The sequence below is a fragment of the Anopheles moucheti genome, chromosome 2, assembly GCF_943734755.1.
Source record: "Anopheles moucheti chromosome 2, idAnoMoucSN_F20_07, whole genome shotgun sequence".
In the NCBI taxonomy this organism is placed as follows: domain Eukaryota; kingdom Metazoa; phylum Arthropoda; class Insecta; order Diptera; family Culicidae; genus Anopheles; species Anopheles moucheti.
In genome coordinates this window covers 60657008-60683944 of record NC_069140.1, presented here as the reverse complement: position 1 = coordinate 60683944, position 26937 = coordinate 60657008, and the positions used below count along the sequence as shown (strand labels likewise).

General features: G+C 42.1%; 2 protein-coding genes and 1 pseudogene across 3 annotated transcripts in view; 2 read left to right on the top strand and 1 right to left on the bottom strand.

Moving 5' to 3' along the window:
- The first annotated feature begins 226 nt into the window (after nucleotides 1–226).
- LOC128310207 (nuclear pore complex protein Nup160 homolog) lies at nucleotides 227–6524 on the top strand. Its single transcript, XM_053046791.1, has 14 exons — nucleotides 227–354; nucleotides 423–534; nucleotides 1290–1588; nucleotides 1877–2254; nucleotides 2321–2757; nucleotides 2833–3417; nucleotides 3492–3874; nucleotides 3956–4141; nucleotides 4216–4334; nucleotides 4406–4677; nucleotides 4766–5063; nucleotides 5130–5293; nucleotides 5365–6069; nucleotides 6137–6524. The coding sequence occupies exons 1-14, from the start codon at nucleotides 273–275 to the stop codon at nucleotides 6185–6187; spliced, it is 4071 nt and encodes a 1356-aa protein (XP_052902751.1). The 5' UTR covers nucleotides 227–272; the 3' UTR covers nucleotides 6188–6524.
- A 375-nt stretch (nucleotides 6525–6899) lies between these two features.
- On the bottom strand, nucleotides 6900–8023 carry LOC128298024 (mpv17-like protein; annotated as a pseudogene).
- A 684-nt stretch (nucleotides 8024–8707) lies between these two features.
- LOC128299741 (rho GTPase-activating protein Graf) overlaps nucleotides 8708–26937 on the top strand; it is a 65332-nt gene continuing 47102 nt past the window's right edge. The window contains exon 1 of one of the 2 annotated variants that reach the window (XM_053035785.1): nucleotides 8708–9288. In XM_053035785.1, the coding sequence (XP_052891745.1) occupies nucleotides 9132–9288 (157 nt within the window). In that variant the 5' untranslated portion in view covers nucleotides 8708–9131. The remainder of the gene's footprint in view (nucleotides 9289–26937) is intronic. The other variant, XM_053035787.1, reaches the window with a different exon arrangement.

The window sequence follows — 26937 nt, the reverse complement described above, 5'->3', positions numbered from 1 at the left end:
AATTCGATTTTGACACTTGGACGATTTTGAAAGCGAGGCTACATGAAGGGCGAACCATGGTTTCATACACGTCATACCGCGTCTATTCCACACGCTGAATTTGGCAGTGCTTCATTACCGGCATAATTCGCTTTCTTTGCTAAGATAAATCCGAGATTCGTGCAGTTTTTGACTTCAAATCAAATATAATTTCATTACGTTTTCGTTATTGTTCAACACACTGTCAAAACAAGTATACTGTTGCGTTAAGTTACACGGAGAGTTAAGAAAATATGGCTGAAATGTATCGAGAGGTTCCCCTGTTACAGCAATGTGCTGGGGGGAACAAAGCTAAATCCATCAGTATTTCATCAGGTAAATATTTCGCTGCTCATTGCTAATATGTATATGAGAACAAGTTTTGTTGTTTTATATATTATTAGCAGGTGGTTATCACGCGATGTTGGTGGATTCCAAAACGTCTGAAATTGCTGGTGGATTCAGAATCGATCATTTTATCAAGGGAGTTTCTATGTTAAAACGTTTCATTTATTGGTAAGTGGCTTTTATTTTTCGTCACAATTAACATTATATGTCGCAATTTCAATAAGGCAAGTTAGTATGGAACCGGTATGGAACCGGTTAGTATGGAAAAAGCCCGACAAACCCCGGAATCGCGGATTGACCCGGAATTGATAAATCAAACAATGTCTTAATATCTGGTGCAGTCTAGGGTGTGGTTCATTCGCACAAGAGCCGTAATTTTCTGTATGGCTTAATGTCTAATCTGGATTAAACCGTTCCTGCCAAGTATATTCACAATTGATTATTTGGAGATGCTTTAATCGTTACAAAAAAACTCATCTGAAGCTTCTTTACTTTTATCATGTTCAGCTTGTTCCTTATGGAAGGTAAGGATTCTCTAGTATTCGTTAGGAGATCAGTTCCATAACGTCTCGCAATTTATTATGCCAATGTATTGTTGCTCAAAAAGATTACACAGTAACCCGGGGTTTGCATGTCACTACAACAACACCCAATTTTGAGGTTAAATTCTTGATTGAACTGGTATTGCGACACGAATGCTGAAAGTCGTATTAATTCGCAATGGAGTGCATTCTACTTAATCTACAGAACGAACCGATAACCAATACCATCCGGAACGTTATCCCTTACATGGCTCTGACCAACCATCAACGAAAGTTAGCAACAAGATAAAATTTCCGAGGTGGAAATGCCACAAAGATGAACTATTATTTGTACAGCTTTTTTAAAACTATATATTATTAACAAAATATCTTTAATTTCAGGCGAACGTTCAGAGAATCAATTTTTTTAACCGAAACATGCTTGGATAGAAATCAAGTTTGTTTTGAATTGAAAATAACTTTTGAAGGAAGTCCTATACTCGCGGTAGAATGTTATAAATCTTCGAATTCGCCATTACTTTTAATCTTCGTAACCACTACATCTATCCACCGCGTATCATTTGAAATGCCTTCTTGCATGGATCATCAATTATATACTGAGCAAGATTCAATCCTTCTTCAGATAAACGAAAATATTATAACGGATCCTTTTCACTGTTACACCTTCATAAACGACATAGGTAAGTATTTAATTTCACATAACTTACAATAACCTTGTATATGTATTCATAAGCGCTTTGCGATGTTGTACGGCTATAATATTCTGCTTTGCAATGTACTGCGCAATGATTACCTGCAAATATCTGTCGTTGACGATTAAATGGATTTTAAATGTTTACGATGATTTTAAATGCATCGTGCGATGTAATTATATCGAAATGCTGCCATCATGCTCTTTTTTCTATCTCAGTAGCAGTCAACCAGAGTAAGATTAGTTGTAATTATTTACTATTTTTCCTGTATTATAGGTCAAGCAGTTCCAGTGGCCGCATCCATTGCTAATTCCAGTGATAATTTGGATACTACAATAGCTATTGCATGCGCAAATTCTTTACATTTGTTGGCGCTACGAATTGAAGGGGATAGAATGAAGGTACAATGCTCAGAATTAGACCACAATCCACTTACATTTTCGAAATTGATCCATTCAATAACCGAGTCGTGGCGACGAAAATCTTACACTAGCCAGGTGGTGGCAATGTCATTTGACACACAAATTCTAGCAGAGCATCAATCGTTATTGTATACGTTGCACCGAAATGGTGCTTTGCGCGTTTGGTTACTTGGTGGTCGATGTCTAGCATCGGAATATCTATCCAAATACACCCAGGGCAGTGAAACAGAATGTAAGTGAGGTGACGTTTTTAATCTTGTTTATATATTTCTAGCTGATATAATATTGTATTTTTCAGTTCATTCCTGCATCTTACGGAGTTCGAGGTCGTTGGTGGCGCTTTACTTTTCATTTCAGACGTTTTCTGAGTTTGTTATAATACGCCCGGAATTGTCGATGGATTCCGTTACTGGAACCATCTCATCAGTAGAACTAAAAAAAATGTGTACTTTTCTTGCCCCAAACTACGACCTTATTGATTTCAAGCTTTGCGATGAACGCTTATGGACCTTATGGTGCAATGCCGAGGGTGAAACACAAGCATTGTTTTATGAGTTGAACATAGAAGGTGCAGGAGACATAGTGCATAATGTGTGGTCGCCAATAATTTTGGAAAACATCAGTGATAAAGAACATTCTGCAGTCGAGGTCGGCGTGGATCTGAAGGATGTTTATTGCAGCCGCATTTTTCAGTCTGGAAGTTTTCCAGATAAAGTTATCAGAAAATCACTCACGGTAAGCTGCTTCATTTTAGCACCATTGAACAAGATTCGATTTTTAATTTTCATCCGTGTTGTACATTTTTTCTAGATGTTTAATCGCAATACTACAAGTGTAACGGCGAGCTCCACCGCTATGAATTACAATATGCTACGATTGAAAAGATATGCGCTTACTTGTATTGAAAGCCAGTTACAGCAAGAGTGTGCAACTATGCGACAAAATGGTCCGTTGGATAATGACCAAATACAAGAAATATCTAATGGACTCTGGGAAAAATTTTATCTTTATTGCGTCCAGTATCGCTACGAATCATCACGCCCTATTGGGTTGTTTATTTGCGAAGAAGTGCACAAAGAAACATTGTTTTATACCGCTGGCATTATTAGAAAAACATATGTCAGTTTCTTCCGCGCTTGTGATGATTTAGAAGTTGCGTTTTTCTCCCCGTTATGTTACGGCCATTTTTCATCCGGTTCACCAAAAATCGATAATATCCACAAAGAACATCGGGAAATGATGGTACTTGTTACATTTTTAGCTGAAATAGAACAAACACTTACAGCGGAACAGAAACATAAACTAGATAGTTTTATTCATCAACGGAGGAAGAGCGAATCAAGCGAAAATTATGTTTCGTTCATCGGAGCTACCCAAAATCAACTACTCGTACATGTAAGAAGTTTCTACTGAGGCTTAACTTTTGTTGAAAGACCCTTAATTAATACAGCGTTTATGGTTTTACATAGAATTTGCTGCCTGCATTTTTGCAACGCGTTTCCAACCTGCCCAAAGCTATCGAGAAATTACTAGAGTACGTAACACCGGGAAATAAGGATAGCTACTTGTCTGCGTGTCAGGAACAATCGTCTGGGCTCGCTATTTACAACAATTACGAACTAACGAGTGAAATAGCATTAACATCTACGAAACAAACAATACTGTTGCGTTATTTGCTACTTCGTAACCTTTCACTGATGCAACATATGATTCATCGTCATTGCAATTTTCACTACTACATCATCGATGCAATACAGTCCACCATAGGTCCGGATACTGAAAATGCATTACGGCTTTATCAGGTTATGAACTGGATTGCCCAAACTCGCCTAGATATCGATTGGTCAAAGTGGTAAGTATAATCATTGTTAAAACTCGTTACCATAAGTTAATTTCTCTATTATTATGTTATAATTATAATTCTTTCTTATAGCAACAAAATAGCTATTACGCTTCCGTTAAACATTCGCACATCTTTGACATTGTTGCAAGCGTATGCCATTTCTCAGATAAATGAGGAAATATCATTTAGGCGTAAAAATCTATCATTGTCTCGAACAGAGCATACTGTCACATCACTATCCTTAACACAAAAGGCTAATGCTGTAATTGCTTTCATGTAAGATACTTAACAATTGTAATCCGTTTCATACAGTGGTGTCTAAAGATTTTTATATCAATTTTTTCCTCTAGTTGTCCTTCGAGTGATGATTTTTTGTTTGGAGAATGGCTCTCGCAAAATGAGTTGCATGTGCATATTGATGAGTATGTTCGCTTGCTGAACAATTGGTGTGAGTGGAATAGCTGTTCCAGTAAGTATAATAAGTTATGTTATGTTTGATAATATTGCGATGATTCAAAACAGTGTCTCATCTTTTAACAGGAAACTTCATTAAAGCTAAATCATGCCTTACGTTGGGAGATACATCCAAAGCGCTTGATCTCTTTCCGTTGTCTTTGAAAGGAATTCAACATGAGCGTATTTTAAAAAAGTTCTGGTGTCAAGATGAAAATAAACCCATCACATTGCATTGCGCAGCACTCACTGCATTTTATCTTAAGCTGATTCGTCTCTTTCAAAAAGATGGTGTCTACGATGGTGTTTTGAAACTGGTACACTCGGGAATTGATAACACAATTGATTCAATACAACAGGTTTGTACTGCTATTCATCTTTAATGCATGAAATGTGGAATGACAACAACTAGCTTTGATTTATTCATGTTTCTTCTACCTGTTTCAGACCATGTTTCAGAGTATTGAATTCAGTTGCCATATTGAGTTGGGCCATTACGAAGAAGCGTACAATGCACTCATAAAAAATCAAGAACCTGCGCGCAAAAAAGATTGTTTGAGGCAATTGATATGTCTACTGTTCTCTGTGCACCGTTTAGACATTCTTCTAGATTTACCATACTACGGATTAGAAGAAGAGTTCATTAACATTGTGGGTATGAGTGCTCGCTCCGCGGATATTGCCGATTGCTTGCAATACAACTTTCTGTATTCATTTCATGTGAACAAAATGAACTTACGTAAAGGTATGGAGTTATCCATTGTACGTCTTGGTGCATGTAATTAAATCTTTTCCTTTATCTATATTTTAGCTGCGGCTATAACTTATGAAGAAGGAATGCGAAATTACTTGGAATGCAACAGTCTCAATCATTTGAATAGGTATTATTGTTGTCTTATGAAATGTTTGAATTCACTCTCCGTCATCAAAGATTCATACGCGTGGATTGTTCACCCTATCTTAGAACAAGTTGAGGTACATTTTTCCTTTATTAGTACTTGGATACAGTTGATAAACAAAATATTGTCTGTTTAATTCTATTTTAGGCACCCACTGTAATAAAAGAGGACATAATTGATATCGTCGACAAAAAACGACTCGAAGAACAATTAATAACAACACACTGTGCGCTTCAGTTATCTATGTGTAACGATGGATTTAAACTGGTTTCATCTCTTGATGTGACGAATCTAATTTCGTTGCTGATGAAACGAAAACTGTATCGTTCTGCATTGAACTTAGCCCGTTATCGCATGCGTTCCATGGTGCCCACCATTTATGAACACATAACGAGCTCCTGTATCACAGCATCTTCTGCTCCCAACACGGCTGGCTCAAACATGGATAACACTACAGATAACGGATTACCTTGGTTGAACGACAATTGCATTTCAGATCTACTTGTTGTACCTGACAACACTGCCACTGCATGGAATTATTTACGCCATACAATAGAGCAAGAAAACGAGGATCTTGTTAGTGGCGCTTATTTGGCGGTTTTTAATCGTATCCTGTCTAGATGTGCGTATATTCCTACATGGTTGAAGAAATGGTGCTTCGAAAATATACCCACACAATTTATCCGTGCCTATTTACGCCACGGTCGTCTAGATGAAGCACATGAATATACAATGGAATTGTTCAAAACTAAATTTTTCAGCAGTGGGAGGTTCAATCAGCATACAATTTTTCCTTTATCGTTGTGTGAATATCTATTCTATGAGCTGGAGACGTCATCAACGCACAATATGGTCAGTATTGATGTTCGCAAATAATGGTACATATATCCCTAACACTCTTATTTATTTATTTTTTTAGGAAATGCAAAACATTGAGAATTATTTGCGAATAATTGAAGTGGCTATTTAAAACAATATTGTAATACAGAAATAAACTAAAGGAATAGAATAGAACACGTTTTGTTAATAAAAATAATAATGATTGTTAACCTTTTTCCGATATGAACGGATTGAAAGCGTATGAATCACACTCAACAAGAAACTTATAATAAGTAAGGAAGTACAGACATATGTGAGCAATGCGTGTGCACATGAATTACATGAATAATGCGTGCCATATAAATTCACGCAATTCCCAATTTTCACGTATATCGAAATCCCTTTATACCATCGTTTATATTTTGTATTAAGGGATTGGATATTTGATTATTTCTATTCGTATACAATTTGTAACGTATAAAAACTAATAAATAAACAAATGCAAATGTAACGTCTTTTTCATCCCTTCCTTTCCGGCACAACACCTTAATAGATCTAGGTCTGTCTTTTCTGGCTTTCTTTGACTTTCTGTAACTTGACAGTGTACTGGGGGTTTGGTTCGGATGAGTTTTTATCCCGGTCCTGCCGTATGAAGACTGACGCAGCTACCGAATACACCACCATTTATCGCTATATGAAGATGTGCCTCATATCGCCGTTGTCTGATTATCCGGCAAACGTCTAGTACTGATGAGCATAGACAAGCGGCATTCCACTGTATACGGTTGTTCAGGAATTTATTCACTGATTGTAACAAATAATTCGGAATCCTAACAACAAGTTTCAATGTTTGCTTATGTAGAACGGCCAGGCCGTATCGATTGTTATTTTATTGGTTTCGATTTCATCGCATAATTATTTACGGAAACATCAAGTGTCTTTTGTTAGGCTAATTTCTTTTCTTTTAATTGACGCTAAAAATACTGTCCAAATAAAACTACATGCAGCAACAAATGTTACCCGATTTCGTTCAGGAATAAAAGCAAAATTAATTGTTTGAATAAACGGCCAGAAGGTCAACCCAATCTTATAAGTCTGAGGGAACTTAAGTTTTAACTCTTGCATTGCACCTCCAGGCGTTGCTCCTTCAGCCAGAGACATTATATACAAAAAACTTACGCCAGCAAATGGACCGTATGTAACTTGTTCGACAATGGCTTTGAAGAAGGCTGTTTTCAAGTTCATAATAGGCCACATAATAGTAGAAATTTTAACCCATCCATAGATAGTGGGTGCGACGTACAGTGCACCGTAGAACCCGTATCGTACGCATTGACCATAGTCGAATGACTCTGTAATATGAACATTAGTGTCAATGATTTAAGGCAAACTATCATGATATTGCTTAACCGACTTACCGAATCGTCGTCCTTCCAAGCTTTGTTGTACCAGATTAGCCGTAGGCCATAACAATAGACAACCGTAGACCATAACAAGTCAATATTCCGCGTGCCAGTGGATGACTTAAACGTTTCATCAATGCCATTGCAAAACAGGAAAATTATTTACGCTAATCAACTATGACCCCCATAACTGATTGATCGAAGACGAGGCAGTTTTCTTTTTCGATTGTGTGACAAATTGAACTTAGTTTTTATAATATTTGAGATGTTTAATTTATAATACACGTTCGTTCAATCTAGACGTTTTCCAATTCTACACCCGTGTGCAGTTATAGGAATATTCCAAACAGCTACATCACTTGTTTACAAAAAGAGTTGTCAGTTCTAGCTGCTCTATGCGGAATCCAAAGGGCTACTTGCTCTGTAGCTTTGTTAAAATAACACAGTGATTAGACTGAATAAATTTCCAAAATGATAATACATTATCACGTGTTGTAATGTAAAACATTCCGACATTGAAGATGATTGGCGAGTCAAGAAATCAAAGTTTAACATCTACAACGCTACAAAATAACTACAGGTACTACCCGATATACGCTAACAAAATTGATAGAATGTAATCTAACTAGCCAATCCGATCCCGTGTGATAATTTACAGGGTGTCGCAAATGCATAAGCAGGCAGTCTTCGAGATACGCTATTATAGCGGACCTCTATAACCCGGGAAAATTCCGCGTAACTCGAATTTAAGACGAATCCGCGTAAGTCTAATTCTGGTGCAATTTATTTTATATTTCAAAGTCAAAGAGTCCACTTCCTTCCCTACACTCAATTTATTCAGCAAATCCGGTGACTTGGAAATAATACATCAAAATAAAATAAAAACACATATTTTATACGGCCAAAGGAATATATTTTCGACCAATTTTTCACTTTTTTGCTAAGATTTTGTGCTATAAACTAGCTCATCTGTCAAATTTCCAAAAAACCGCGTATCGCCGAATCCGTGTATAAGAGGAACCGCGTATCTCGGGGACTGCCTGTATTTAGTTTTAAAAAGCCTTTGTTCTTTTCTGTTCGAAGAGTGTAAACTGCGCTTAATCCTTTTGGCGTTTTTATTGACAATTCACCAAATGTCAATACGGGTCAATCCCTGCCTTGGTTTTTTCTTGATGACGCGCAGATTACATTTGCTTTTGGGTGCAATTGTTTTCAGCGCAATAAATACTACAGTGAACTTTGTGAACCAAAAATATAAACCATTTGGCAAAAGAGTCCGTTCATGAGTTGGAGAGGTGGATAAAATGGAAATATTTCTTTTGTTTTGAAGTGTTTGTGCTGTACATTAAGCAGTCCTCCTGTTCCACAAATGTGTGTAGCTTCATTACTTATGTATTGAAATTTGATGTGCGCATTGAACGAGTGTTTGTAAGTTGTTTGAAATCAAAAGAAAAACAAAAGGGAAGAAAATCCACACTGTGGGAGTATACTCATCCGCTTTTCATTAATTCCAAGTGAGTAATAATGTTAGTTGCGTCATGCACTTGCACGTATTACAAAGCATTCGTTGATGAAATGGCTTAACACTGAAGCAAAGTTGGTGACACATTCCGTCGAAAGCACTTCGAGATATACGTGTATCGTAAAAGTGCGCGCGCGTGTGTGTGTTTGTATTTATGTGTTACCAGAAAAATGGTAAAGTTACAGCCCCTGGAATTCATCGACTGTTTGATAGACAGTCCAGATTTTCGTGAAAATTTAAACAAACATGAGAAAGAGTTGGAAAAAACGAGTCAGCAAATTAAACGCATCATCAAGGAAATCAAAGACTTGTTAGCTGCTGCCAAAAGTAAGTTCGTTTTATGTTCCAATGTATGTTCCAACACTGTCAAAATATAATGTATAACTAAGCTATATGATATATGTTTTGCTTCTGGTTTATGCTATTGAAAGCTTTTTAAAATTTGTTGAATCCGACTTAGAAAATACCCTTGCTTTGTATCATTTCACGATTCAAAAGCAAGAGGTACGCACAGCTTTCATGAGAATTTTATCCTTAATTTGAGAATTACCGTCTCGAACTGTTTCAAAGTGATTATTTTGTGTTTGTTTAGAGCCGACATATCATACAGAACCACACGAAAGTCGATAGAATTAAAATCCGGGGAGTTGGGAGTCCACAATGTTTTGTGAGAAACTGTGCATTTTTCTGCCAAATTGATTTTGTCTCCTTCGAAGTATTCTCCTCCTAATACAATGCACTTGGTCCAATGAGTTATCCAGATTTCGAAACAGTTGTTGAACTCTGCTGCAGAGATGGCTTTTTTGTTTTGACTGGCACGGTATTCGCTCGATTGATCGGATGTTTCGGGGTCGTATGCCTAAACTTATAATTCATCACTTGTTATGATGCATTTCATCTTTTCTTTGAAGTTCGCTAACATTGTTTGACACACGACTTTTTTTTCGAAGAAATTCAATGTTTTCAGTACCAGACGAACTATGACGCGCTTCAGGTCCAACACATCCTTCAAAATTGTTTTCACCAATCCAGTGGATATGCCAACATCAACGGCAATTCTGCAGTACCTTCACTACCTTCAGATTCCTTCACTATTTGGACGTGCGCTCCTTCGGTTAGTGTCTTCGGTTTCCGAGGACGTTCTTCGTCTTCGACACTTTCACGGCCGTTCCGGAACGCACTATACCACTTGCATAGACTTGTTTTACTCATTGCTGCATCCCCAAAGGCTTTGTGCACCATTCTAAACGTCACCATTCAGCGCAAACAAAATTTTATGTATATGTATCTTTGTTCTACAAAATGAGACATCACGAAAAACGATACAGGGTTTGGCAATAGATAAACACTTGTCGAAAAAGTATTGAAAAAACACGGTGTGCAAGTTTTCACTACTACTATTGCCAGGGAAATAAAAGGCTTCAACTACTCATTGAAGATGGTTAAGCTGATTCCAGAGCGGCGCAACACGCTGCCAACAAACGAAGATCGGAAATTATATGCTACACAGTTTTACGAAATAGCTCGGAAAATTTGGAACAATGGCCTAATATACCTCGACGAAGTGGGATTCAACGTCAGCATCCGCACGCTTAAAGGACTTTGATTGAAGTTCATGTCTGTTAGGATGTAAATAGAACCATGTAAGTCAGAGTTCGTACCGTAGCTCAATTTACTTTACTCACTTACTTATCCGTTTGCAGTTTGCTAGTCACAACAATTAAGTTAGTAGGAAATGATACCTGTTGTACCCAAGCGCCTGAAACACACAATAATGCCAGAGCGTTTTAAAATTTCGCATCGTTTTAATCGCTGTGCGCAAATACGTATCTTTACGTATGTTTGTGTTTCGGTTTAACCGACCCCAAAAAAACGCACGATTTGTGTTAAATCGAAAACTGATGAACGCAGGATACAAGTTATTGTTTTGCACACTTGGATTTAATTGGATAACTTTAGACGCTTCGCTAGCTAGACCAATTTTTTATATTGTCAATACCCGGGAATTTACCTAACGACAGCATATACCGTGTTTGACAGCATATAGCGTAAGTACCGTGACAGCATATAGTGTGTTTTAAAATCCTGTTTATACATACAATGTTTGAAAGATCCAATTCAAATTTTTGAATGCTTTCCTGTTGTTGTTGCTTGACGGTGAAAATCAATAATTTTATGCGCTATTGTTATCAAACAATATTTTACGTTCCTTTTTTGTGCCTCAAAAATTCGATATTTCATGCAAAATTAATTTGAAATGTTTATTTTAAAATTTCAACTCTTCAACCCAGGTAATATATACCCAGCTCCAAAACCGGTCGGCCGATTTGACATTCACTACATTGTGCACGCGATTCCATATCTATATCACGTGATACCATAAAGTGTTTCGCGTTTCACTATCAATGGTACGCTTTATCTTATTCGCTTGCGCGATTCCTAAGTTGTAAACGCCGTATCCTATATATTTATTTTACTCTTTATTTGATCTTCATATGCTTACATTTCCTGTTGCGGTTTGGTGTAAATTAGCAGCCGTTTATGCCCTAGAATTCATTTCTTAACATGACGCCTCCTTTGGAAAGGTTACTTTCTACTCCTATTAACCTGTGAGACCTAACTTGTGAGACCGCATCCTTAATTACATTGCTTCTTCAACGGATAGAAAACATATTTTCGTTATCGCACGGCGATATTCACCTTCTTTTGCTCCCACCTCTACGACCCATATATTGCCATTATCGCATCTAAATATTTTTGTTATTCTTCCAATAACCCATTTTAACAGTGGCAGATTATCCTCCTTCACCAACACCAACATTCCAACATCAATGTTTTCGTTTGTCGGGTCCACTTTGTTCGCGGATGGAGTCCGGATAAGTAATCCGTTTTTCACTGTTTGACTGTTTGAAGAAATGACCCGGCGTTAGAACTACTAAATCTTCAGGGTCTGTCGATAACTGCGTCAATGGTCGGGAATTGTCTCTAGGCCTTCCTTCAGAAGGATGGTGGCACCAATTGTACACTTCAGATGCTTCTTCATACTCTTGATGGCCGACTCCCATATTCCTTCGAAGTTTGGTGAGTGTGGTGGATAGAATTTGAATTCAATTTCTTTGGTGAAACAATGAGTGGATATGGCATCTTGAGCTTGTTGCGTTGTAAAGAGTTCTATAGTTCCCTTAAAACACGAGCCGCTCCTCGAAAGTTTTTAGCATTGTTGCAATCTATAAGGGCGGGTTTTCGCTTCAGTATATATATACTGGATGAAGGTCACATTATCATGTGACCCCGAAATTCTCGAAAGCGATTGAGCATCTATTAACGAATCATCGGTTGATACTATCCGGTATGCACATAAAGAACTATGTGTTGTAGCTGTGGTCACTGTTCAATTTCTTTATGCCGAGATTTATTGAAACAAAACAATCTAGTTCGAGGTTCTAGGTTTAGTCGGCTGATACTGGCCAGTTGGGATGCGACGAGTTCTCCTAGCGAGTAGGAAGTGATACATTCAGCAAAGCTTCTCGTTTTAATGTAAACAGCAAAAGTCAGAAGGCAGAAGTGTAACAACACCGTTAAATGCAGCAAATTGCGTTCCACATGGCTCAACTCCAAAAGTTCTTTTTGTTAATTCTTCATATCCCTTGTTGCGTAGGTGGTCTCGGCTTAAATCTGACCGGTGCTGATATTATCATCTTCGGCGAACACGACTTGAACCCGATCAAAGGCGTGCAAGATATGGATTATGCACAAAGTATTGACCAGAAGAAGGTCGTCAACGTTTACCGGCTGATAACACGCAATTCGCCAAGTTCGAGTAGCAGTAGTTACATACCGAAACAAATCGCACCATACTAACTGTTTACTGTCTTTGTCATGTGAATCTGTTGCGGATTTGGTAGAAACGATACTACTACATCGTTTCTGTGGGTGTCATCGACGTGGGTGTCTCCAATCGTGTTACTCACGTTGTATATGGAAAGTGAAATTGATAGGTTCGTTGTTTTTTCTTGAACTATTAAACCTGTACTGCGTTGAAATGTTATGTAGGTAATTTTATAGGCACATTTTTATTTGTAGAATAGCCATGCATAATGTGTTGTAGAGGGGCGGCCCGATGGCATGATGGTAGCGGAGATGGTCTTCACACGAACGGACCGGGCCAAAATCTCATCCGTATCAATTCCCCGTAGCAAGGACTGACAATCTGGCTATGTGGTAAAATTAGTCGATACGGTCAGGCGGTTCTAACGAAAAAAAACCTCATACAAACTTTTTCAATAATGGCCGATACTCGTAGTTCTGGAAAGCAACTGTGATGCTCGGCGAACGTTTTCGCGTTCCTGTGGTGTTATTATCAAATGGTTCTGGGTTAGGCTGAATAATGGTTTACATTCAGATTAGTTTCGGTTTGCTATCAAATCAAGTAATAAATCGGATTTATTGAATTTTTCTTTGTATACGAATCCTGTATCCCGCAACCAATTTCTTACTAATTTTAGTAAGCGAGGAGCGTCAGGAAAATCATATATATTGCACATTGTTACTGGATGTTTAAAACAGGGATTTGAAATATTATGGGTCCCCAAATCCTTCCAACATCCGCTGTTAGACTGGCAGTAATCGCTGTTGATAGCAGTCTTATGTCTTATGGTGAGCAATAAAATTATGAAAACAACAAAAATAGGATTATTAAACCAGATTTTTGAATATTATTAATAATGATATGTTTAATTTGTGTTAAATTATTTGAATATAATGTTGACTGAATACAGTCTGGTACCTGTATTATTTGACAGTTTCAGGCTAAAGGCTTATGCTTTCAAACTTATGATCTGTAGGATAACAGGAGATTTTAATGTTCATCACAAAGTAGATCTGTCTGCTTAATCTGACTTTAGCTCGAGCTCATTCTCGACTCGACTTAGCTCGACTTTAGCTCGAGCATGAGATCTCATTCTAACAACGCATCTCGCACTATCGCTAATCACATTGCACATTTACATTTCGTTTCACTAGTGGGTTATACTTTTAATTCCGCGCGACTCATCACTATCACTATTTGCGAAGCCCAGCTTCGCATCACACGGTTGTCGCATCCCGATTACGAAAATTTTTGCGAATCGCGGTTTAGGTCCGTTTTCAACTGATCTTTACGTTGATTGCTTCCGTGAGTCCCGTTCTGATCTTGTACTGGTCCTTCGAGCCGGATCAAATGTACGATTTCGCACTGAGGGCCGGTTCGGATCCGTTTTAAATCGCAACTCACTAACTCGACTTAGGTTCCTTTCGTGACCTGTTCAACTTCGAGCTTTATTCATACTGACTATAATTCTCTACTATTTCTATAATTCCACCTCTCTTGGACCCGCCTTCACCAATACTCGAGTCGTACCGGTTCTTCCGACACTGTAGCGGGGGTTGCCTATCGTGGCGCAACACGTACATTGACCTTGTTGACCATGTCATGTTCCCGAACATCCTCGTCTGAGGAACACATGCGTTGGATCCTACAAACGTTGGATTGATCGCTCCTGCCTGGGGGCTAGCAGTGCAAACGTTTAATGAACTCTTTTAGGAGGGTTCCTAATACTTCAGGTATTGCTCCGACTGCCTCGAGTCTCATCATAGCGGCCGCTTTGCCGCACTGGAGACCACTACTACTGCTCTTACTACCCCATCTGCGCCGGATCCAGCAAACCTCGCTCTCCCAAATTTACACTGGGATTGCATCACTCGCCAAACCATATCTCGCCTCGTTGTTGCTGTCACCATACATGACCAATTGGCCAATTGGGCCAATTGAGATTTTTTTTTATTGATTTTAAAAAATTTAATGGTCAAGGCTCCACTACACATGCATATCCTTCGCTTGCTACCACGGCTGTTTCTGTTGTAAACTCCTCGGTGGTCTGCACTGATACAAACCCGAATGGTAACACCATCTCTAAAGGAAACTCACTTGCCCCGAGTGACATGGTAGCAACCAGCAACCGCATCCGTACTACCTCCATCATCTTTACTTGTTTGCTATCATCATCATCATACTCAATGTTTGCTATCAAAACGTTTGAGGTGGCCGTAACAAATTGGAAACAATTTGGCATACCATTCCTGAATCCAACCTTGACTTAATAGTACTTACGGAGACTTTGCAGGAAGATACTATCCCATCTTCCTTGATATCCGACTGCACCTACAACGTTTACAGATGCGACCGAGGTCCAGCCAATAGTTCCCGCTCTCGTGGAGACGGCATGATCGTAACTTGCTCCGCTAAATATGTTTCTTTCTCCATTCCTCACACATTCAAGGATCTGGAGTTATTATGGGGGTCTATTAAATTCGACCGGATATAACTCTTCATCGGGGTTATCTATATTCCACTTGACCGTAGTTGCCCACCACCGTTACTGGAATCTCTTAATGAGAGCGTGAGCTTTATCATTGAGGGAACAAAGCCTAAAGACCTATTACTGCTGTATGGAGATTTTATTGTTTGCCGGTTCTTCTTCTTCTTCTTGGTAGGTTGATAGTTTTATTGTTCAGCGCCTATACTCTCCGCGATAGCGGAGGTATAATCAGAGCCGACCTATCGCTTTTGTGGGAGCGGACTGTCATCCATTGCTCGGTTTTGGTTTTGTAGCTGTTGTTTATAGTGCCCGGTCAGTTTCTTCTTCTGCTATTTTCTTGATGTCCTTGTGCATAATCTGGATTCTTCAGTGATGTTATTATTCCTTTGGAGACCTTTTTATTTTATGTTTATTTATTTATTTGTTTTTTTTTTGTTTTATAGTTATTATTCTTTTTTCTTTATTTTCATTTTTTTTCTTAATCTATTATGTTGTTGCCTAAAACTATGTGTTGAGTTTTATGTTTCCTATCTATTTCAGGTACTGGTGTTGTTGATGCGTTTCAGGTATCGATGTTGTTGTTTTCGCCTTGTTGTTGTTTCTCTTTTTTTTATGCTATTTTTCCTTTTTTTATGATTGTGTTATTGATGGGTGTGGTTAACTTACTTTTTCCTTCAATTTCTTTTCCTATCTTCCTGTGTTTTCCATTTGTTTTCGTTTTCCCTTGCTTTGCGCTCCACTCTGTAGTTTCCCTTGTTTTCCTGTATTGAGGCTTTAGCTGGTCCAAAGAAAGCTCCAAAAGGAAGGGGAAGAGGTTAGTTTCTGGGCAACACTGCTGGCATCTTGTACCAATTTGTTAACATTGGAAGGTTGTATATCGTGGCCCCTGTTTGCCAGTTCATATTCATTAGGTCAATTTGACAGATATATCTTTATTTTCGTTTGGCATTAGGCTTCAACATCAGCTGCAACACTTGGGTCACGCCCAAGCTCCAAACGTAACACGAAGGGCGCCCGACGGTAGCCAGACGAGCGTCGAACGGGCTACCGTCGGGCGCCTTAATACAACCCGCCTTAACGATGGCTAAATAAGTGGTGCAGTAAAAGTTCGATATGTGGAAGAAACGGTCTCAGCGAAAAGTGTTTCTCGAATTGAATAAATAGTCACAACAAAATGGAGGTAGTACAGTCATTTTACATTCATTTTCAGACACTGATTCCAGTAGAACACCATCACCATTATCGTCATGAGTCTCGTCTTGTTTGCGTGGGATCGTAGCGTGTTCGTAGCTCTAACTATTATGAATACATTAGAGGGGCAAATATTATGTTGCAACAACTCTGCTTGTATACCATAGATGAGATTATAATGTAACTTTTACGATGAAGAATGTCACATGCACAATGAAGAATGTCTGATGCGGTGAAGAAAATCCACCGCGAGGTGATACTGGAGCTGTTGTGCGATATAAAAGGATTAGCTACAGATTTAGGATCCACTAGGGGCACAGGATGGAGTTGTAACATGGTAAAAAAGCACATTCATACAACATAAATTTCTTTCATTCCTTTGGATCTTCCGGCTGCATGATTATGACGGTAGTTCCGGTTGCACGAACATGACGGTGATACAGAAGCGAATGACGCTTTTTTCGCTAGGGTAGAAAATGCAGAAGACTCCTCATTGTCATTTTTCACATGGAAACAACTGTATTTCACATAATTTCAGATAAAAATCGTTCGTTTCTGCAGCGGCTTCTCTCATGTTGTTTACGTGAGCTTCTTGTTGTCAAAACGTGTTTGTAAAATTAGGTAAAATCTTCTTAAAAAGCCTCATCAGATAAAATTGCTGACCATAATGTAGTAAAAATGCCTTAAACACACGTGCACTCTTGGACTCTGTAGCGTAAATTGAGAATGTTAGCACGTCCGGCTGTCTTTTGCATGCTGGGAGTTTAATGCAAATATGATGATCACAGTTGCATGCAACTGTGACCCTCACAGTTGCGTTTGCAAAATAGGCCTTTGTGATCAAAGACCTATCATCGGTCAAAATTTGACAAAAAAAAAGACGCAAAACCATTGCCTGTCTCGTTGTGACGAGTTCGACTTGAACCAACACCAACACCTGGCCTGAACGCTCTTGCGCTAATGCTAAGGCTGTTTGCTCTTGGGGGAGAGGTGCAAATGTAAACAAAGCGTAGCTGTCGTGCATAGGATCCCGTACTGGCGCGGCACGCTCTGTGCGCGTCCTTGATGGCGCAGTGCTTTGGGTTGGGTCTTTGCAAGGGAACAATGGAGACGCCAAGGGGATGATGGCGTGAAGCTGCCCAAAAGGCCAAAACAGTAGCGCTACTTCCTCGATCACAAACGGTCAAACTGTGCCGCTAGTGATTTATCAGTTTCATTCCGCCAAAAACGAAGTGTCTTTATAGTGGATCATATACAATATGTCGAGTTTCGTTCCAACTTATGACCGTTTGTGGCATGCGTTGCTTTTGTGTTTTCATTTGAAGAAAAAAGCTTTCGAAGCACAACGTTTCTTGATGAAAGCTTATGGTATGGTATGGTGCTTCTTTAAATGTGAAGATGTCCAAAACTGGGTCGGCGAATGCTTTTCATCGAAGCCCAAACAGTTTTATTAAAATGGGATTCACAATATTGCAGAGAAATAGGGGAAATGTTTACGAATAAACGGGTACTACTTTGAATAAATAATATTTTATAGTTTTCTCGGAAACCATATTTTTCCGACAAAAACCCGGAATTTTTTAACTTATACATCTAGTAAACGGATGAATGGCACAAAAGCACTGTTTTGTTCGATGCATTCTGGGATGCCATCAAACTGCCTCCATAACACACGAGCAAATAAAACAACTTGACGAAGCAAACAGCTTGGATGGGTAAATTAACAGTACGCAATCTGACTGTTCAATCTGGACGCTCCCAAAAACATGAAACATCAACGGAATATTAACGGTTTTTGTTATCCATCTACCCATGTATAGCAACAAGTGCAAAGAGCAAATTTACATGCGAATTTGTCGCATACTTTTATATGAAATTTCACATTAATGACAGAACCGTTGGTTTTGCCAAGTGGCAATATCAAAATTGATTCATTGCGCCGTATCATCATGCATTACCATCTGCCACTTCATTTGTGTAAACGAAAATTGTAAGCTAAAATTTAAATAGACACTCGTTTCGTTGGGTTATAAAACAATACTAATCTATATTTCTCCTTTTCTCTTATTCGCTATTCTTAATTCTATTCCCAATCGGGTTCGCTCGCAAGTGCTGTTTACAAACTTCGTTTGGCCACTTCAGATCGATCCTATCTCAATTCTTAGCATCTTCGCCCCCCGTGGAAAGGCCTCTGACTTTCTACTCCTTTTTTTCAAATTCATCTTTGCCTTGCCCCGGGAATATGCAAAGTTTTGAAATTGCACGTCGATACACTCCGTCTTTTGTCCTCCCTTCTTTTTGGCCCTTGTATATTTGAGTGATCCTGCCAATGGCCCATTAAGGTGGCGTAAATTATCTTCTTTCACGAGAACCATTGTCCCTTACTCTATGGTGCCTCGTTTGCTCCTCCATTGCGTTCGCGGTCGTAGTCCCGACAATTTTTTGCATTGTCACAGGAGATCGTTCTGGGTTTTCCGCGCCTACAAAACGCTTCAGGGCAGCAATGAACGCCTGGGTTGACAAATCTGCTACTAGCTCCAAGTTTACTGCCTTTGTCACCAGACAGATTAACACTACGACGAAACATTTTAAAGGTATGGCTTTCCTTGGTGCTAGTCGATACCATAGCGGTCTACACAGATCAATTCCGGTGTTAGCGTATGTGTGATTTCGGCTTGTTGTAGTTCGTGGTTTGACAATACTCCCTTTCGACGCTGGGTTTGATTTACACGGTTGGCTATTGTACCGGAATCTAAAGATATATGCCACCAATCTCCTTAACGCTGGATACGATGATCGTAGGTGGAAAATAGGATTCGCCACACTATTGCTAATAGTCATCGCTATAGATCGTTCTTCCAGCTCTTCGGCAGAAAACAGCATTTGTTAAATTAGTATGCTCCATCCAGTTGATTGGTTGAGTTAGCCATTTGGGTCCATGTCACCAGGTTTCATTACACTTCAATTGCCTATTGTCTTCACCCGATACATGGTACCAAAATCCCTTGTCTGTTATGTGCTGAATCTCCGATATTCGATTAGCGACAACCGGCTTGCATCGAGAAGAATTTCCAGCTATCCGATGCAACACTATCGTTGAATCAACCCAAAATGTGCTTTTAATGTCGCGTTTTAAGCTGCTCTCTACTTTCTGCCACAAATGACACAATAATAACGCGCCCGACAATTCGAGTCTTGGAAGAGTAACTCTTTTCTGCTTTTTTCCATTTTCAATGGGTGCACCTTGGACTTCGCACATAACAGTTCTACATTTATGCTACCATTTGCCGATGTAGTTCGTACATAGATGCAGGCACCATATGCCTTTTCTGATGCATCACTAAAGCCGTGTAGTTCAATACTCTCCGCATTTTCCGCCATCACTCGACGTGGGACCTTGATATCTGCTACATGACTAATGTCTTGCTTAAAATGTCGCCCCCGTTGTCGTAATTCTTCTTCAAGCGGTTGATCCCAATCAATCTTTTTCTCCCACAGTTCTTGCAGGAAACATTTTGCGAGCACGATAACTGCCCCTAGCCCTAATGGATCATACAAGCGCGCTGTCTCGGAGACAACACTACGTTTAGAAAATTGTTGGTCACAATTCCATTTGGGTACGGTGAAACCTAGGCTGTCTTCTGCTGGGGACCATTTTAAGCCAAGGGCTTTAATAGACTTGTTCGGATCTATCAAAAGCTCCGAACCCATTTCGCGAAGCTGGGCTGGAAGCGTATTCAAAATCTGCCTTGAATTGGAAGCCCACTTCCTAAGAGGAAAACCAGCAGACTGCAACAACTCGCACATTTCGTTACATAATTGTTTTCCATCTTCCACCGTGTCTGCACCACTAATCATGTCGTCCATGTAGAAGTCTGTCGATAAGGTTTGTGAAGCAACAGCATGCGATACCTTCGCCTCTTTCGAAAGCGTTAGAAGACATTTGGTGGCCAAGTATAGAGCTGATGATGTTCCATATGTGATAGTTTTCAGTTGATACGAGCGAATTCCACCATATACAGAATATCTTGCCAAAGAATACGTTGTAACGGACGGTCTGCTTCTGCTACATACATCGTCGTTTAGCTATGTTGCAAGATGAGCCTAACATATTGATCTTAATATGATCCTTTGGAAGTGCCACTATGTATATTCCATCTGGCTCTCTAGTAGTAGTGTATTCGAATATTTCTTCGCATTTCGATTCTTCTGGTGATAAGGTACTCGATGTGTGACATGACTCAATCTCCCAATCTCTGACTCTCAAAAATGTAGTCAGTTGCTCATCTAACGGTGGTCCGCTACAGGTAAGGTTCACTACATGCGGTTGCTGACTCTGGAGTCTCGATGCCTTTCCCGAAACAATCCAAGCCAGTTGGGTCTCCTGCAGCAGTAAATTATCACACTGCCATCGAAGTCTCAATACTCCATCCATCAGTATGTCATTGTACACCTCTCTGCCAAGAAACATATCGATGTTACCAACTTCACCACAAGTCGGGTCGGCTAGTCTAATGTTCTTCGGTATTTTCCAAAGTTGCTGATCCACTTTAGCTGGCGGAAGATTCCACATGATTTCCGTCAGACCGTGCAACCTTTTCTTTTTTTTGACACGGAGAGGGAACCTTCAAAAGGTACCCACCTAGAGGGGCTTATAGCGGCTAGGCACCGCCCCTCGAGATGGGTTATGTGGGATTCATCGTGATGCTTGACCCGTGAAGCGAGTCAAGCAGCCGATTCGACCGCACTAAACCACTCCTGGACCTTATCCGAACCCTGCCGATGCGCTGATGTGCGTAGTACCCCATGCGGGGTCGTGTGTGCGTAGCACCCTTGCTGTTGCGCACTGCTGCGTCGTCCATCCTGGTTCTCCTCGCTGCTGCTGCCGCTTCGTGCCTTCCGTCTGCTGCTGCTGTTGTTGTTCCGAATCCACCCGTCCGTGGCCGCCACTCTCGGGTGGGTCCTAGCTCCTGCTGCTGCTCTGGTTACTCGTCGCTACCGCTGCTGCTTCTGTTTTTCGTTGTCCTGATGTTGTTGGTGGCGGGGGGCCGCTATTGCTGCCCCTGTTGATCCGCGTTCCTCCGTCGCTGCTGCCGTCGTCTTCTGGCCGTCGGCGGACTCTCCTCATTCCACCTCACTTGGAGGCTTTTGAAGATTGTCCGTGCGGCCGTCCGGACTGCTTCCCATGTGCTGCGGCTGGCACACATTTCCGTGGCAAGGTTGTCCATCGTCAAGCGGGTGTGGCTCTGTTGCTGCATCTCGTGTTGTGCTCGGGCGAACCGTGGACAGTGGAACATCACGTGGTCGACATTTTCCACGTCATGTTCACACACCGGGCAGTTAGGCGAGCCCTCCAGGATACCTTTGTTGACGAAGTAGCTCCGCATTAACCCATGTCCCGTTAGAACTTGGGTAAGATAGAAATCTCTTTCCCCGTGCTTGCGGCCAACCCATGAACTGATGTTCGGGATCAGCTTCCTTGTCTTCAATCCTGGCGAACTCTGCTGCTCTGCGCCGGCTGTCCACTGGCGTTGCCAGCGCTCCATGGTCTCTTCTCGCTGCCGCTTCCGTATGTCTGGTGCTGGACCTCCCCTCGCTGCCTTTTCGTCGTGGCAGCGGATGTCCTCCTCTAGGAGGAGAACTAACGGGATGGTGCTTGCAACCACGCAGGCGGCGTCATATGAAACCGTTTGGAATGCGCTGGCCACTCGAAGCACTCCGGTGCGATGCGACCTCTGGACTGTGGTGCGGTGAGTGTTCCTCTGTAGGAGCTTCCGTCCCCACGCTGGCACAGCGTAGCGGACAATGCTATTCCCGACGTTCACCAGGGGTCTCCTTCTGCTGCTTTTTGGGCCACACTTGTTCGGCATTAGGGTGGTCAAGACGTTCGTGATACGAGTCGCCTTGTTGCAAACCTCCTCTATATGTCGGCCGTGGTGCTGTTTGCGGCAGAGCTCAACCCCGAGGTACTTGAGCGTCTCCGTGGATTCGATCGTGTGTGTCCCTGCTCGTAGTTGGCCTATCTGCGGGGTGTGATGGATGCAGAAGATCATGTAGCTGGTCTTATGATGGCCCAGCTGCAATCCCACTCCTCCCATCCAACGCTCGATCGTCTCCAGGTTCCTCGTAGCAAGGGCGCTGATGTCCTGCGTATCCCGTCCAATGAGGGTGAACGTCACGTCGTCAGCAAACCCGATGATGTCCGCACGCTTCCCGAACAGTTCCAGACGGAGAAGGTCGTCGTACATGACGTTCCACAGTGTTGGCCCTAGAACCGAACCCTGAGGCAAGCCCGCCGACACTGGTAGCGAGACCAATCCTTCGTCCGTCTCGTAGTGGAACGTGCGATTCTCGTAGTAGTTCCGCAGCATCGCCAGGAGGTACGGTGGCGTGTTTCTTCGCTGCAGAGCCTCTCCGATCGCTGTCCAGTTGGCCGTATTGAAGGCGTTCTTCACGTCGATTGTCACCATCGCACACAGATCGCCCTTGCCCTTCTTGTCGAGCGCAACCTTTCCGTTGGCGAGCACCCTGTTGATGGTGTCCATAGTAGAGCGTCCCTTTCGAAATCCGTACTGGGCGTCAGACAGATCATCCGTCGCATCAAGATGCTCCGTGAGTCTGCGCTTAATGAATCGCTCCAGTACTTTCCCGAGGACGCTCAGTAGGCAAATTGGCCGGTACGACGACGGTTCCCCGGGTGGTTTCCCCGTCTTGGAGAACAGCACTAACCGTTGCTTCTTCCATTCGTCCGGGAAGTAGCCTGTTCGGATGTAGTGCTGTAACGTTCTATTGAAGACACCGGGAAAGGCCGTCATCGCCGCTATCAGGGCCACTTTCGAGATGTTGTCGTCGCCCGGGGTTCGCTTTGGGATGAGCGATTTTGCAATGCTCAACAGCTCCCCCTCGGTGACGGGATCCCGATCGATGTCCTCGTCCGACAATCTGACCGCTGTGGGTCACTCCATTGGCGGTCGCTCCGGAAAAAGTTCGCCGACGATGTGCTGAAGCTTCGCTAGGTCCCGTTGCATCGGTACGCGCGCTCCAGTCCACTGCTGCTTCCTGATCTACAAAAGAATCCGTAGGGCCCTAGCTGTTCAGGTTCGCCGTACTCCCTTGCTCCGCTTGACCGCTTGCTCCAATGCTGCTCTGGCTGCTGTACAGGCCGGCCGTTGTTCCTCTTGCTGGTCGTTCGTCCGTGCTCTCCTGAGCCGTCTCCGCATCCCGATGTAGTTGCGACGTAGCTGGCCAATCTCCTCGTTCCACCAGTACACTGATCCTCGTCCTCCTCGGGTCGCTGGCAATCTCGACATCGTCGCGTCGCAGGCGGTTGTCATGGCCTGCGTCAGCTCATCCGCCAAGAGGGTGTGGTTGTGGATATCTAGCGAGCCCATGACTTCAACGAATATCTCCTTGTTGAAGAATCGGGTCGCCCATCCACACTCCGCCGTTTGCTGCTCCCTCTGTTCCAGATTCTGTTGTGCCGTCGTCAGCTCGACCGTGAACTTGATGGTGTTGTGGTCGCTCGGATTTTCGTCACAGACGCGCAAGTCGTTGTCTCCCACGAGCGACGGGCTGCAGAAGGATACGTCGATGATGGAGTTGCGACCACTGTGATCGTTTCATGTTGGATGGTTGCCCCGATTCAACAGGACCAGTCCCAGCGACGCCGTTGCGTCCATCACCACCGCACCCCTGTGCATCCGCTCTTCATCGTTACTTCTGCGTTCCATGCCCCACGCTCTGGACCAGGCGTTAACAACGCCGCCAATCACCGTGTCCCGGTTCCGCGGTATCACCGACGCAATCTCTATCCATTTGCGCCGGAAATCCTCTACAGTCGAATCGGAACCCACTGGTGGTAGGTACACGGAGCAGGAAACGATGCCACGCATCTTGACCACGACGAAGCGATCCTGTCGATTCTCGATAATGCGTTGGATGGGGTACCTTCATGTCGATACTGCTGCCACATTGCCCGTCGGGTCCGCTACCCAGTTGCCGTTGTTCTTGGGGATCCGGTATTGGTCCAAGATCAGCACTATGTCGCAGCCTTCCGACCGGGCCGTTTGCAGCAGCATGTCCTGGGCCAGCTGGCTGTGGTTAAGGTTCTACTGGAGTATCTTAACCATTGCAGGTCCGGCTGATGACCCCTCCTTCTACTTGGTGGCAGTTGCGCTGACCGAACGATTGCTCGATTGTATCCGGGCCCTTGCAGGCGAGGCATTTCCGCTCCTTAGTGCACGGTCCAGAGTGCTTAGGCTCAGCACAGCGATGGCATCTGCTGGACCGATCCTAGCCGCGGCAGTTGGTGGCGATGTGGCCGAATTCATAACATCGGTAGCACTGACGCTTCGTCTCCACTTTCCGGAGTTTGCAGCACCGCCTTAGCCCGATGCAGAACGTGCAACCTTAAAGGATAACGAACATTAGTAACTTGTGAACGAATGACTACGTTTACCGAATATGATGATGTTTGGTTGCCTCTGCCCACAGCTCCAATTGTTAGATGATCTCGTTGTCTGGGTGCTCGTAGTCGTTGGACTAATCGTTCGGTGATGAGATTTATCTGCGCTCCACCATCCAGTAGAGCTCGTGCAATCGTGTGGGTTCCATTTGCTGCACAAACTGTGACTAGGACTGTCGGAAGTAAGACAGTGGTGGTGGTTAACGGTGCAGCTTGCGAACCAGCTGGCGTTAGCATCACTGCCTGGGTTTCGCTTTCTCGATTCGACTCAGATGGTTGCGCAGGATCTCCATAAGCAGCTCGCATGTTCCCGTAGTACTCGCAAAGAGTTTTGATTGTACGGGCGACCTGTGCAGCATAGCATGATGCTTTAACTTGAATACTCGACACGTACTCGATGTGCACTCCTTAACGCAATGATCAGCTGCCCAACAATTGATACAAACTCCCTTTCCTTGACTAGTTTAGTGAATTCGGCCACTTCTACGCTTCGGTGATGTATTTCCTACTGCTTTCGAGTATTCCCATCCAATCTATCGCACGACACCAACTTTTTCGACCATTTTGATGGCTCGCTCGAAGCCATCAAGCAAATTGGTGAGTGACTCGAAGCTTTCACGTTTTGCCACGGGAATTGACAAGAGTTCCTCCAGGTAACGTCGCACCAACACTTTCTTATTCTCGTATCTACTCTTAAGTAGTTCCCATGCGATGTTATAATTGGCTGCTGTGGTTTCCACTGCCTCGATCACTTTCTTGGACACCACGCGTTTCAGGTAAATGAGTTTATCTACGTCGGATAAACTTGGATGCTGGTCGATCATGCTACTGAATGCGTCACGGAAAGTCGGCTAAGCTTCCAACGTGCTTTCGAACTTAGGCAACGGAATTTCTGGTAAACGCACTTTCGATTTGGGGTTTGACACATCTGACACATGCGTAACGCTAGCCGCCGCACACAAGGCCGCTTCGCGCCGTTTTAACACTACAGATAACTCGAAGCGTCGGCAACTGTCTGTCTCTTTTCCTCCTATGTCTGGATAGAATTGCTGGTTTCCATTACTGCTGTGTATTTTCTCTCAATGGAGGACGCGATGGATTTTAACTGTTCCGTACACTCTTTTAAATATGATGCATTAGCATTAGGAGTTGAATCCAAAACCGCTTTCAACTATTCCAATCTGCGTATTATGTGTGCGTGATAACGCTCGATTGTACCCACCATCGAGGTTTGCGTTTCGGTCGGACTGGAAGTCGCACTTGCGTAAAAGTTGTTTCCTCCGGATTAGACATTATTTACTTTATTCGACTACACAACTGCTTAGAACGATTGCCAATTTATCATTAACTAATGGGATCCGGTTCGAAGGACCAATTTTTATGTTAACGAAAATTGTAATCTAAGATTTAAATTGACACTTGTTTCGTTGGGTTCTACAGCAAAACTAATCTATATTTCTCCTTTTCTCTTAATCGCTATTCTTAATTCTATTCCCATTCGGGTTTGCTCGTAAGTGCTGTTTACAAACTTCGTTTGGCCACTTCAGATCGATCCTATCTCAATCCTTAACAATTTGAATTTGATTATTTGTTGATACTTGTCGAAAATAATTCTGGACAAAGAAAATGGAATTGGGCAGAGGCTTCATATAAAAAATAATACACCCAATAAAAAGCTACCACTTGCTTCCGTCAAGGTCGCATGGTCTGAATTTAGATTATAGCTATTTTGAATAAGCTAAGTAATTCGGTAATTTCATTTCGGATTGTGAAATCTCAAACAACTAGCCAGTTCAATGCCAGACAACCGTGTCGAATTTTGGTCGAACATAATTGACCAACGGCCTGTAGAATTAAATCCCTTGCAGAGCAAGTTGCAGACGGATTAAGTTAAATCTGCTTCTTTTCCTTTTAGTCATAAGAAGCTTTTTGCATCAATGCACTTAGTCGCTTTACACTGTAATT

Bases quoted from the DNA above. Each gene is read 5' to 3' on its own strand.
- LOC128310207 (XM_053046791.1), top strand. From the start codon at position 273: ATGGCTGAAATGTATCGAGAGGTTCCCCTGTTACAGCAATGTGCTGGG. The intron at 535-1,289 runs GTAAGTGGCTTT...CTTTAATTTCAG, and splicing joins TTAAAACGTTTCATTTATTG to GCGAACGTTCAGAGAATCAA. The intron at 3,418-3,491 runs GTAAGAAGTTTC...GGTTTTACATAG, and splicing joins AAAATCAACTACTCGTACAT to AATTTGCTGCCTGCATTTTT.